The 14,237-nt window shown below is 36.8% G+C and overlaps 1 protein-coding gene across 1 annotated transcript in view; it reads right to left on the minus strand.

The window, feature by feature from the left end:
- ITGAV (integrin subunit alpha V) overlaps positions 1 to 14,237 on the minus strand; it is a 98,079-nt gene that overhangs the window by 19,735 nt on the left and 64,107 nt on the right. The window contains exons 16-18 of the mRNA XM_064373276.1: positions 12,963 to 13,021; positions 11,292 to 11,446; positions 8,193 to 8,330 (exon numbers count right to left, since the gene is read on the minus strand). Coding sequence (XP_064229346.1) covers positions 8,193 to 8,330; positions 11,292 to 11,446; positions 12,963 to 13,021 — 352 coding nt within the window. The remainder of the gene's footprint in view (positions 1 to 8,192; positions 8,331 to 11,291; positions 11,447 to 12,962; positions 13,022 to 14,237) is intronic.

Consider the following 14,237-nt stretch of genomic DNA (forward strand, 5'->3'; position numbering starts at 1 on the left):
TGACTGGTGACTATCTACAAGCCAAGAAGAGAGGCCACAGAAGAAATTAGCCCTGCTGACTCTTGATCTCAGACTTCTAGCCTCCAAAACTAGGAGAGAATAAATTTCTGTTGTTTAAGCCCCCGCTGTCTGTGGTACTCTGTCATGACAGCCCTAGTAAAGTAATACAGATATAATTTGAAGATTAATTTCACCTATAAATTTTCTATCTTTTAAAAAAAATGCTGCTACACGAATGTTCATTGCAGCACAGTTGGAACCAACCCAAATGCCCATCAATGATAAACTGGACAGGGAAAATGTGGCACATATACACCATGGAATATTATGCAGCCATCAAAAACGATGAGTTCGTGTCCTTTGTAGGGACATGGATGAACCTGGAAACCATCATTCTCAGCAAACTGACACAAGAACAGAAAATGAAATACTGCATGTTCTCATTCATAGGTGGGTGTTGAACAATGAGAACACATGGACACAGGGAGGGGAGTATCACACAATGGGGTCTGTTGGGGGGAAATAGGGGAGGGACGGTGCGGGGTGGGGAGTTGGGGAGAGATAGCATGGGGAGAAATGCCAGATATAGGTGATGAGGAGGAAGGCAGTAAATCACACTGCCATGTGTGTACCTATGCAACAATCTTGCATGTTCTTCACATGTACCCCAAAACCTAAAATGCAATTAAAAAAATGCTGCTAACCAGCAAATTAAAAATTACAAATTTAAAATTACAATTAAAATTTTATATTTCTATTTGACAGCAAAAAGAGAGTATATAGAAGAGTTTATAATATAACCAATGAAAAGAAGGATCCATTTTAGAGAAAAGGAAGTTATAATAATGGTGGATAAGTAATTAACATAGAAACAAGAGTGAATAACAAAGCTAAGAATGCAAAAAGAAATATACCTAAAAGTTAATAATGTCACACTGATGGAACAATGTAGGACACAGAGGAGACAAAAAAAAAAAAAATATTTCAAACAATGCAGAATGAGAATAGGTGGGGAAAAAAAGGAAGTCAAATATTACTGCAGTTATTTTGGCCCTCCAAGGGGTTTCAAAAGAGCCTACTTGATTAGCTAGTTTTAAGAGGGTACTGGCATTAAAGAGATTGGCTTGGAAGTTTGAAAAATTAATCAAAAGTAGTGATAACAATAATAATAAAAGATTTATAAAAAATTCTAAAACTATAAACAGAAAATAACATTAACCCATATATGAAAGTACATAATATAAAGGGACAAGTAACAATTAACGTTCAAAGAAAGTATAATACTGAATGGCAGACATCATCAAGAGGTTGCAGATGGTCATTATTAAATTATTAATCAACACAATATTGTACATTCATTAAAAATAAAAAATGTAAAGAATATAAACACAGAAGTATGGTTATAAGTTCTGTATTATGAATACTAGAAAATGGCACATATATTATGATTATTCATTTACAAAATGAAATATGAAATTATCAAAATATAAAAATTAGAAAAGACAAATATTTTTTTTTTTTTTTTTTTTTTTTTTTTTATTTTATTGCATTTTAGGTTTTGGGGTACATGTGAAAAACATGCAAGGTTGTTGCATAGGTGCATACGTGGCAGTGTGATTTGCTGCCTTCCTCCCCTTCACCCATATCTGGCATTTCTCCCCATGCTCTCCCTCCCCAATTCCCCACCCCCCCGCTGTCCCCCCCCACTCCCCCACAACAGACCCCCATGTATAGTGCTCCCCTCCCTGTGTCCATATGTCCTCCTTGTTCAACACCCGCCTATGAGTGAGAACATGTGGTGTTTGATTTTGTGTTCTTGTGTCAGTTTGCTGAGAATGATGGTTTCCAGGTTCATCCATGTCCCTACAAAGGACGCAAACTCCTCGTTTTTAATGGCTGCATAATATTCCATGGTGTATTATGTGCCACATTTTTCCTGTCCATTCTATCATCGATGGGCATTTGGGTTGGTTCCAGGTCTTTGCTATTGTAAACTGTGCTGCTATGAACATTCGTGTGCATGTGTCCTTATAGTAGAATGATTTATAATCCTTTGGATATATGCCCAGTAATGGGATTGCTGGGTCAAATGGAATTTCTATTTCTAGGTCCTTGAGGAATCGCCACACTGTTTTCCACAATGGTTGAACTAATTTACACTCCCACCAACAGTGTAAAAGTGTTCCTATTTCTCCACATCCTCTCCAGCATCTGTTGTCTCCAGATTTTTTAATGATTGCCATTCTAACTGGTGTGAGATGGTATCTCAATGTAGTTTTGATTTGCATTTCTCTAATGGCCAGTGATGATGAGCATTTTTTCATATGTTTGTTGGCCTCATGTATGTCTTCTTTTGTAAAGTATCTGTTCATATCCTTCGCCCACTTTTGAATGGGCTTGTTTGTTTTTTTCTTGTAAATCTTTTTTAGCTCGTTGTAAATTCTGGATATCAGCCCTTTGTCAGATGGGTAGGCTGCAAAAATTTTTTCCCATTCTGTTGGTTGCCGATTCACTCTATTGACTGTTTCTTTTGCTGTGCAGAAGCTGTGGAGTTTGATTAGGTCCCATTTGTCTATTTTGGCTTTTGTTGCCAATGCTTTTGGTGTTTTGGTCATGAAGTCCTTGCCTACGCCTATGTCCTGAATGGTTTTGCCTAGGTTTCCTTCTAGTGATTTTATGGTGTTAGGTCTTATGTTTAAGTCTTTAATCCATCTGGAGTCAATTTTAGTGTAAGGTGTCAGGAAGGGGTCCAGTTTCTGCTTTCTGCATATGGCTAGCCAGTTTTCCCAACACCACTTATTGAACAGGGAATCCTTTCCCCATTGCTTGTTTTTATCAGGTTTGTCAAAGATCGGGTGGTTGTAGATATGTTGTGTTGCCTCCGACGCCTCTGTTCTGTTCCATTGGTCTATATCTCTGTTTTGGTACCAGTACCATGCTGTTTTGATTACTGTAGCCTTGTAGTAGAGTTTGATGTCTGGTAGTGTGATGCCTCCTGCTTTGTTCTTTTTGCTTAGAATTGACTTGGCTATGCGGGCTTTCTTTTGGTTCCATATGAAGTTTAAGGTGGTTTTTTCCAGTTCTGTGAAGAAGGTCATTGGTAGCTTGATGGGGATAGCATTGAATCTGTATATTACTTTGGGCAGTATGGCCATTTTCACGATATTAATTCTTCCTAACCATGAACATGGAATGTTTCTCCATCTGTTTGTGTCCTCTCTTATTTCGTTGAGCAGTGATTTGTAGTTCTCCTTGAAGAGGTCCTTTACATTCCTTGTTAGTTGTATTCCTAGGTATTTTATTCTCTTTGTAGCAATTGTGAATGGCAGTTCGTTCTTGATTTGGCTCTCTTTAAGTCTGTTATTGGTGTATAGGAATGCTTGTGATTTTTGCACATTGATTTTGTATCCTGATACTTTGCTGAAGTTGCTTATCAGTTTCAGGAGCTTTTGGGCTGAGATGAGGGGGTCTTCTAGATATACAATTATGTCGTCTGCAAATAGAGACAATTTGACTTCCTCCTTTCCTAATTGAATACCCTTTATTTCTTTTTCTTGCCTGATTGCTCTGGCTAGAACTTCCAGTACTATATTGAATAGGAGTGGTGAGAGAGGGCATCCTTGTCTAGTGCCAGATTTCAAAGGGAATGCTTCCAGTTTTTGCCCATTCAGTATGATATTGGCTGTTGGTTTGTCGTAAATAGCTTTTATTATTTTGAGATACGTTCCATCGATACCTAGTTTATTGAGGGTTTTTAGCATAAAGTGCTGTTGAATTTTGTCGAAGGCCTTCTCTGCATCGATTGAGATAATCATGTGGTTTTTGTCTTTGGTTCTGTTTATGTGGTGAATTACATTTATAGACTTGCGTATATTGAACCAGCCTTGCATCCCCGGGATGAATCCTACTTGATCATGGTGGATAAGCTTTTTGATGTGCTGTTGTAATCGGCTTGCCAGTATTTTATTGAAGATTTTTGCATCTATGTTCATCATGGATATTGGCCTGTAGTTTTCTTTTCTTGTTGAGTCTCTGCCAGGTTTTGGTATTAGGATGATGTTGGTCTCATAAAATGATTTGGGAAGGATTCCCTCTTTTTGGATTATTTGGAATAGTTTCAGTATGAATGGTATCAGTTCCTCTTTGTATGTCTGGTAGAATTCGGCTGTGAACCCATCTGGACCTGGGCTTTTTTTGGGTGGTAGGCTCTTAATTGCTGCCTCGACTTCAGACCTTGTTATTGGTCTATTCAGGGTTTCGGCTTCTTCCTGGTTTAGGCTTGGGAGGAGGCAGCTGTCCAGGAATTTATCCATTTCCTCCAGGTTTTCTAATTTATGTGCATAGAGTTGTTTGTAACAATCTCTGATGATGGTTTGAATTTCTGTGGCATCTGTGGTGATATCCCCTTTATCATTTTTTATTGCATCTATTTGGTTATTCTCTCTTTTCTTTTTTATTAGTCTGGCTAGTGGTCTGTCTATTTTGTTGATCTTTTCAAAAAACCAGCTCCTGGATTTATTGATTTTTTGAAGGGTTTTTCGTGTCTCTATCTCCTTCAATTCTGCTTTGATCTTAGTTATTTCTTGTCTTCTGCTAGGTTTTGAGTTTTTTTGATCTTGCTCCTCTAGCTCTTTCAATTTTGACGATAGGGTGTCAATTTTAGATCTCTCCTTTCTTCTCATGTGGGCACTTATTGCTATATATTTTCCTCTAGAGACTGCTTTAAATGTGTCCCAGAGATTCTGGTATGTGGTGTCTTCATTCTCGTTGGTTTCGAAGAACGTCTTTATTTCTGCCTTCATTTCAGTGTTTATCCAGTCAACATTCAGGAGAAAGTTGTTCATTTTCCATGAGGCTGTGCGGTTCTGGGTTGGTTTCTGAATTCTGAGTTCTAACTTGATTGCACTGTGGTCTGAGAGACTGTTTGTTATGGTTTCCGTTCTTTTGCATTTGCTGAGGAGTGATTTACTTCCAATTATGTGGTCAATTTTAGAGTAGGTGTGATGTGGTGCTGAGAAGAATGTATATTCTGTGGATTTGGGGTGGAGAGTTCTGTAAATGTCTATTAGGTTTGCTTGTTCCAGGTCTGAGTTCAAGTCCTGGATATCCTTGTTAATTTTCTGTCTCGTTGATCTGTCTAATATTGACAATGGTGTGTTGAAGTCTCCCACTATTATTGTGTGGGAGTCTAAGTCTCTTTGTAAGTCTTTAAGAACTTGCCTTATGTATCTGGGTGCTCCTGTATTAGGTGCATATATATTTAGGATCGTTAGCTCTTCTTGCTGCATTGATCCTTTTACCATTATGTAATGTCCTTCTTTGTCTCTTTTGATCTTTGTTGCTTTAAAGTCTATTTTATCAGAGATGAGAATTGCAACTCCTGCTTTTTTTTGCTCTCCATTTGCTTGGTAAATCTTCCTCCATCCCTTTATTTTGAGCCTTTGTGTATCCTTGCATGCGAGATGTGTTTCCTGGATACAGCACACTGATGGGTTTTGGCTTTTTATCCAATTTGCCAGTCTGTGTCTTTTGATTGGGGCATTTAGTCCGTTTACATTTAGGGTTAATATTGTTATGTGTGAATTTGATCCTGTCATTTTGGTGCTAGGTGGCTGTTTTGCCCTTTGGTTGATGCAGATTCTTCATTGTGTTGATGCTCTTTACCTTTTCGTGTGTTTTTGGAGTGGCTGGTACTGGTTGTTCTTTTCTATGTGTAGTGCCTCCTTCAGGATCTCTTGTAGAGCTGGTCTGGTGGTGATGAACTCTCTGAGTTCTTGCTTGTTCACAAAGGATTTTATTTTTCCTTCACTTATGAAGCTTAGTTTGGCTGGATACGAAATTCTGGGTTGAAAGTTCTTTTCCTTAAGGATGTTGAATATCAGCCCCCACTCTCTTCTGGCCTGTAGGGTTTCTGCTGAGAGATCTGCAGTGAGTCTGATGGGCTTCCCTTTGTGGGTAACCCGACCTTTCTCTCTGGCTGCCCTTAGTATTTTCTCCTTCATTTCAACCCTGGTGAATCTGATGATTATGTGTCTTGGGGTTGCTCTTCTAGAGGAGTATCTTTGTGGTGTTCTCTGTATTTCCTGGACTTGAATCTTGGCCTGCCTTGTTAGGTTGGGGAAGTTTTCCTGGATAATATCCTGAAGAGTATTTTCCAGCTTGGATGCATTCTCTTCGTCACATTCAGGTACACCTATCAAACGTAGATTAGGTCTTTTCACATAGTCCCATATTTCTTGTTGACTTTGTTCATTTCTTTTTACCCTGTTTTCTCTAATCTTGCCTTCTCGTTTTATTTCATTGAGTTGATCTTCGACCTCTGATATCCTTTCTTCTGCTTGGTCAATTCGGCTGTTGAAACTTGTGCATGCTTCACGAAGTTCTCGTGTTGTGTTTTTCAGCTCCATCAATTCGCTCATATTCCTCTCTATGTTGTCCATTCTTGTTAGCATTTCGTCAAGTCTTTTTTCAAGGTTCTTAGTTTCTTTGCATTGGGTTAGAACATGTTCTTTTAGCTCACGGAAGTTTCTTATTATCCACTTTCTGAAAGCTGATTCTGTCATTTCATCACACTCATTCTCCATCCAGTCTTGTTCCCTTGCTGGTGAGGAGTTGTGATCCCTTGTAGGAGGAGAAGTGTTCTGGTTTTGGGTGTTTTCATCCTTTTTGCGCTGGTTTCTTCCCATCTTTGTGGATTTATCCACCTGTTGACTTTGTAGTTGTTGTCTTTCTGATTTTGGTAATTTTAAGTCTGCTGTGGCAGAATTCATAAACCCCCTGCTCTTCCCCCCAGGTGTTCTGTCCCAGGGATTTACGGTTTTATGATGTTCCCCTGTGCGGTTGCTGTTTTCCCTGCCCACAAGGTGGCAGCCTAGTCACACTCAGTTTGCAGAGGCTTCGCTAAGCTGCTGTGGGCTCCACCCAGCTTCCGTGTGAACTTCTGGGTGTAGTTAGAACTGCTTCCGCGATGTTGGCCCGCCCCTGTAGTGACGGAGTCTCTGTAGTGGCGGATTGCCTTGTTAGATTGCCCTGGGAACAGCAGGGTGCCTATGGAGAACACCCCTCCTCCACAGAGCTGGACCGTCCCGGTTTCAGTTGTGTTTCAGGTCTTCTTGCTGGGTAAGAGGGGACACCGTCTTATCTGATCTGCCTCCGGAGCCACTGCGTTGGCTAAAGCCGCGGCTCTGAGATTCGTGGCGCTGGCCTGGCTCCCCGTTTCAGCTCCCCTTGCTGGCTTATAGGGGACTCAGACTCTCTCACTTTGTACAGTGAGCCGTTGCCTCAGGGTGCCGGCCCAGCGGCTGCGCCGTTCAAGCCAGCGGCACCAGTGGCGCTGGCGACCCGTGTGGCTTCTCTGCGTGTGAATCTCCTGGTCTGTGGGCAGTAAAAATCAGTCTGGAAATACGGCGTCCACTCACCCTCTGTGCTTTCTCTCGGAGCTGCATTCCCGAGTTCCTCCTAAGCGGCCATCTTGGATCCAAGACTTAAATATTTTAATTTGCCTTTTGCTACTGTCATATGTTATACTATCAAATTACAAAAACAGAAAACAAACCAAAAAAAAGAGCTTATGGGATCTTAGAAAGACGAAAAAAAAAAAAAAAAAGGCAACCTAAATTTAGGGCAAAGAGATCTATGGAAGAAGAGATATTAATGTAAAAACATGAACATGTAATTTAAAAAAAAGAAATGGTAACTAGAATTAACATTTAAATACATTGTAGATATGATTTTCTAAAATTAGAATACCATCTATCAAATTTTGTTGCTTTTCTTGGTTTTCTGAAAAGAATTATTTATTTACTATATATGTACTTTTTAAAATTAAAAATCTATCAAAGATAACATAGACATCAAGTATCTTTAGCAAAATACTAAAATACTATTTAAACAAACTGGCACTTTGCTGTTCTCTTTTATTATTTTCCTATTTCATGTATTTGAAATATAATCCTGTCTTTCTCTGTATATCTCCACGTTGAGTGGCTTTAAATATCTGACTTGAAAATTCAGATTCCCAAAACAATAAAAAGCAAAAAGAAAAAGAAAATTTAGATTCCTAACCTTCTGACTTTGACTAAACATCTGTTAACATGATAAAATAAATCTCCTCTAATATTTAAAAATATGAATTGTAAGATCTTTTTAAAAAATAACAAAATATCACGTTAGTGGCAAATTGAGAACAGTACCTGTCGACTAATGTTGGCAGGCGTGAACTGGTTAAGAATGGGTTGCAAGCCTGTTGTGTCAGCAGCTGTTCTATAATCCAACCGATATTCCATAAAAATAGTAATTGGAGTGAGTTTGTCTCTAAATTCAGATTCATCCTAGAAATGGAAAAGCTTTGAATTAATAATAACATCAACCTAAATTATCTGAAGAAATCCATAAGTGCACATTACAAAGCCAGCTGTATTCATCCCTGAACCTTCAATTCTAACAAAGTTCTCTGGAAAATTATACTTATGTAGAAATAGACTACCCAAAAGAAGATTATCCTTATCAAGTAAGAACCTTTAGTCAATTTTTTACAATGTACTATTTGATTCACACAAAAGTACATGAGACATGTTAATAACGTGAGCGCTCAAACACACATACCCAACATCATAAGAAGAACATTGATAGGGCTTAAGCTACCCAAACACTACTTTATCTTCATCCTTCTGCCTTCCTTCTCAATAGGATCACATGTAGTCTTCTGTGACTTACTTTTTGTCCTACACTCTTGTTAACATCCATCCATGCTATTATATGTAACCTATGTTAATTTTGTACTGTTGAGTACTATTTCATGATATAAATATACTACAATTCATTTATCCATTCTGTTGAAGGCAATTTTGATTGTTTATGGGCTTTGTTTTTGCTATTACAGAAATGGCTGTGATTATTCTTATACATAGTGACAAGCATATTTGCCAGCTCTGTAGTACCACATTATTTTTCAAAGTCTTCAAAACAATTCACACTGCCATCAGCAATGTATAAGAATTCTTAATACACATCTTGACCAATTAATAGGTATTGGTGCACTTTGTTTAAATGTAAGATTCTATTTCTTCATAGTCATAACGAGGCATTTGTCTTGTTTCTTAAATCATGAAGTTTTTAAAAAATTTCATCCAAACCCTTTTTCGTACTTAAATAAGACAGTCACATTTCCTCTTTAATCTATTCATGTGGTAAATTACATTTTTAGACTTAATGTTAACCCACTCTAGGATACATCCAACTTGGTCTATGTATCTTTTTTTTACAAACTGCTAAGATTTATTTGCTTATAATTGCTTAATCATTTTACATCTATTGTAAGACTGGAATGAAATTCTCCCTTCTGGTAATATTCTCAACCAGTCCAGGAACCAATTACACTAGTTTCACAGATTGACATTGAAATATTTTGTTTTTCTATTCTTTCAAAGAGTTTATTTAAAATTGAGATGTCTTGTTCTCAAATGTTTGGTAGATATCGCTTATAAAACCATCTGGGCTTTGTCTTTTTGTACAGATTAACTGTGAATTCTATTTGTTAAGTGTTTAGGGGATTATTCATGTTTTCTATTTCTTCTTATGGGAGTTGTATTGTTTTTCTAAGAATTTCCATATTTTGTCTGAAAGTTTTTTTATGTGCTGGCCCAAGGTTATTCTTAATATTCTGTTAATTCCTCCCTTATCTGTAATATCCCTTTTCAATTCTTAATTTTGTAGTGTTTTCTTCTTACCTTCATTTATTCTTATCTTTCATTAAAATTAAATAACATTTAAGGCCATACATTTATCTTTACATTCTACTGTTGTGATAGCCTATACATTTTGCTATGTTGTATTTTCACTACGATTCAGCCGCAAGTAAATTTCCATTATGATCTTGTTTTTGACCCACAAGTTATTTAAAATCATACTTCCCAATTCCTAGTTGATCCTTTTGCTACGGATTTCTAACAACTCCACTGTGATAACATGTATTCTATAATACAACTTTCTAAAATTTGTTTATACTTCCTTTATGGCTTATGCATGGTCAGTTTTCGTATTCTTTAATTGCTGGGTATAGGTTCTATACAGGCCTGTTAAATCAAGTTCATTAATTATGTTGTTGTCTGAACGTTTACTGATGTTTTTGTCTTGCTTTGTTTTTTCCTTTTAAAAAAACAGAGTCTCATTATGTCACCCAGGCTTGTCTCAAACCTGGCCTCAAGTGATCCTCCTGCTTTGGCCTCCCAAAGTGCTGAGATTATAAGCTTGAGCTACTGTGCCCTGCCTCTTTATTTCCTTAAACATTTTATACAGATTTGTACTCTGTAACTAGCCTTTGCAGGTCTAAAATCTGTTGCTTCTTGTAGTGGCTTCTTTGTGTGTGTGCATGTGCGTGTGTGTGTGTTTAATGAATTCATATTTGATCAAACTTAACCTGTGGAAATCCTGGGGCCCATATTGGATTGCTCCTCTTCAGCAAGATTTTACATTTGGCTCTTGCTGGAATCAGGATGCACCCCTGTCCTGAGAATACTTAGCAATATACAACCGTCTGAATTCCTATGCAATTACCACCCACCCTCTCCCCAGGCTGCATCCTTGCCAGCAACTCTAGCTCACAGATTTGCTTATAACTCACAATTCAGATTTTTGCCACTGGAGTTTTTTAGTTGAATGCTTATTTTATTTTTTAAAATTAATTAATTAATTAATTTTTTTTTGAGACGGGGTCTCACTCTGTCACCTAGGCTGGAGTGCAGTGGCACAATCTCGGCTCACTGCAACCTCCACCTCCCAGGTTCAAGTGATTGTCCTGCCTCAGCCTCCCGAGTAGCTGAAATAACTGGCACCTGCTACCACACCCAACTAATTTTTTTATTTGTACTAGAGACAGGGTTTCACCGTGTTGCTAGGCTGGTCTTGAACTCCTGACCTCATGATCTGCCTGCCTTGACCTCCCAAAGTGCTGGGATTACAGGCGTGAGCCACCATGCCTGGCTGATTGCTAACTTTTTTGGACTCTGGAGATTTATTTTACTTTCTTGAGAGTCCAGTTGCATTTAAGAAATACATTTATCGTAATTTGTTCAGTAGTATTGTTGTAGAAAGGCCATTTGGAATATCCAATCTGTCAGAAGTAGAAGTCCACCATTCAGGTTTGACACTTTACAAAGCTAAATTTCCTTTGTTATTTTCTGTTTCTTCTTTTGATCGAACACTAATTTACAGAAAGTGAAAATCATTTAGATGAAAAAGAAAAACTAATGACTAAAAAGGAACAACAGTGTAGTAGAAAAGTTATCTCTTACTCGCAGATATGCGATCAATTCCTCACATTGCATCAGTCCCCCCCTTGAAATAGTCATGTTCTTCGAGTGACTTGGGGACCTGCTGTGGAGAAACAGTGCACGTCGAATTGCTCCCTTTTGCTTGAGTTTATCCAGAAGAAGTTCCACCTGGAAATCTATGTAAATCAAAGGATTTATAACCAACATATTCTTTACGGACACCTATCTATCCTAGATATCTAGAGTTTTTATGTAAACAGAGATCTTTACTCCTTAAGAAGTAAATTGGTTCTAATTAAAATGTCAGTACATTGTAATGAGACAACATATTAATTCTGAAAAAATATGTAATAGTAATTAATTAATCCAACTTTCCCCAAAGTAATGTCAGAGATAATTCCAAAATATGATAGTAGTAAACCAATGATCAGACAGGAGAAATGTTATCTTTTAATTTAAGCTGAGAGGAGGAAGTCCAAAGGATGAAATGTGAATTAAGACTTCTACCATAAATTCAAGTAGCAAGAGTCTTGCTTATTTTAAGAAGTATTTGCTAATATGTACTCATGTCATCATATTAAACACTATGATGAATGAACAGTTTGCCCAACATGAAACTCCTGCTTCCAGTGAAGCTATCATATCAAACTGTCAGATGAATATGCCTTCAGAAAGCAAGTGATCAAACAGAGTTAAATACATCAAGAATCATTTTAAAACAAACATGTAGCAATTAGGATTACCGCCTTGTAAGACTGAGTTCTTTAAGTAGTTTTTAAGTTTGAGTGCAAATCTTTAAAACCACAAGTCGCATTGCAAGTTTCTCTAAACATTGACCTTTATTTCAAATTTGGGTGAAAACTCAGGGTTATTTTGTTTCATGTTCTGTTCTACTCAGCCACATTGATCTCCATGCTGTTTCTCAAACACTGAGCACATATCCTGCTTCAGGCCTGTTGAAACTGCCAGTTCTGTGTGAAACACTCCTCCACATATCCCATAGCTATCTCATTCCCTTCAGGTCTCTACTGAAAAGTTGTCTTCTAGGGAGACCTTGCTTGGCGGCCCTACATAAACTTTCACACACAAACACACACCCAACAGTTTCAGTTTCTTCTCTGCTTTGTTATTATTCCTTACCACTCATCATTAACATACTGACAAGCCTTGACAATAATTATTTAACACTCCTATCTTGCTCTCAGGACCACATCAATCATTTTAGGAAAAGAAGAGTAGAGTTTGCTGTGTGAATTAAATTGCTTGACCAAAACTTTCTCTCCTCCTTCTCACTATTTCTAAACCACCTCTACTCCTGAGATTGCTGGGGGCTGCCTTAAGGCACAAAATACAGACTTCTCAGCAGATCATCTTCTTGTAAACAATAATATTCATATTTCCAACACATTTCACTCTCACATTTGTAACTGCTTAACCTTCTAAAGGTCATATGTTTACCATTCCGTGGACTATTTAGCTTATAATGTCCATAAATAAGTGTAATATTTTGAATTAGCTTAAGAATTACCAAAGATTACAATTATGCTGAAATCTTGAATGTCTTTAAGCATAAGCATTCAAATAAAAAATTATAGTAACAATTTGAGTAACTATTGGAATATCCTAAAATATTTTTTAAGTGCTGTGTATGCAGTATCATTAAAGTAATTTGATTTTTCATGGAATACTTACTAAGTTTCCTGGGAAGTGCTCCTTTGCCATCTGCCTTTAAGCAGAACCTAACATTAAAACTGTGGAAAAATAAAACATACATAAATCCTATAATCCAGTTTAGACATATTTCTTTATTATCATACACATCTCATATTTCTAGTAATTTATATTACAAAGCCTAAATCTTTCTTCATGTCTTAGTATTATTATAAAAACAGGAAACTACACATGCTAATCTACTAACCTAACTCATCCTTCAGTAATTTAAGCACATTTCCTTTCACGGTACCTTGATGAGAAAAAGACGAACTTCCTAACTTCCTCTCAACTTACAGAACCTGTTGATAAATCTAAATAAGGGAAATGACAGTTCAGATTTTAAAACCTGTTTCATCGACAAACGAACCTACCATAGCTTCCTTTAATTAGCAACCTCCTTTAGAGTAGCGTTTTTCACAATTTATTAGCAGGTTTTGAAATCAGTTTAATGGGTTGTGTTCAGCATCTTAAGAAAAAATGTTTTAAACTGACTAAGGTATCAAAGGTAAGTATGATTTTCTGAAACACTTAATTTAACTACTTACATGTGTTTACTGGATTATACTGCAAAATGTATATCTTACTATGTGCCATAGTCAAAAATCATATGAAAGTTACAGCTCTAGTTAGTGCATTTGAGGCCTTTGAATTACTAGCATAATTATAAGCAGATTAATGGCAACTTCACAGAGGCATGCAGGGTAGAAAAGGAGTAAAAGTAACTGCAAAATCTTGAAAACAACTTCACTGCCAATCAATAAAAATGAAGATCAAATATTACTGAATTTTTAATGTAATCCAATTAAAGAAATGACCATTTCAAAATTTTAATAACTATAACAATAATTCAAAAATATTAAAAAATGTTCAGGAAAAATATCTCTAATTGGCTCTGTTGAAGCAAAATTTTTCTAGGTACCAATCATTTTCTTTTTCTCTGCAATTTTTCTTTGTAAGTAAGGAACATGAACAGTGTTTCCAAAAGTGTGAACTCATGAATGGCGACTCATGGTGATTTTAGTACTATATGGGTCAAGATTTTTCATTAGTTTTATATTTATATTGATATGTATGAGAAAGATACTGGTTTCTACATTTTGCTTTTAGACACTGTGAAGTAAAGCATGAGACAATTTAAAGAATACCTATAATGAAAACAGAGCAAAAAATTATTAAAGTAGCATACAAATGACAAAGATGAGAGAAAGGATGGAGTAGAGAAGAATTCGGACATTTATCTTATAAAAAATATTA

Source organism: Aotus nancymaae, unplaced genomic scaffold (assembly GCF_030222135.1).
Source record: "Aotus nancymaae isolate 86718 unplaced genomic scaffold, 86718_ANA_hifiasm-v0.15.2.pri h1tg000008l, whole genome shotgun sequence".
Taxonomy (NCBI): domain Eukaryota; kingdom Metazoa; phylum Chordata; class Mammalia; order Primates; family Aotidae; genus Aotus; species Aotus nancymaae.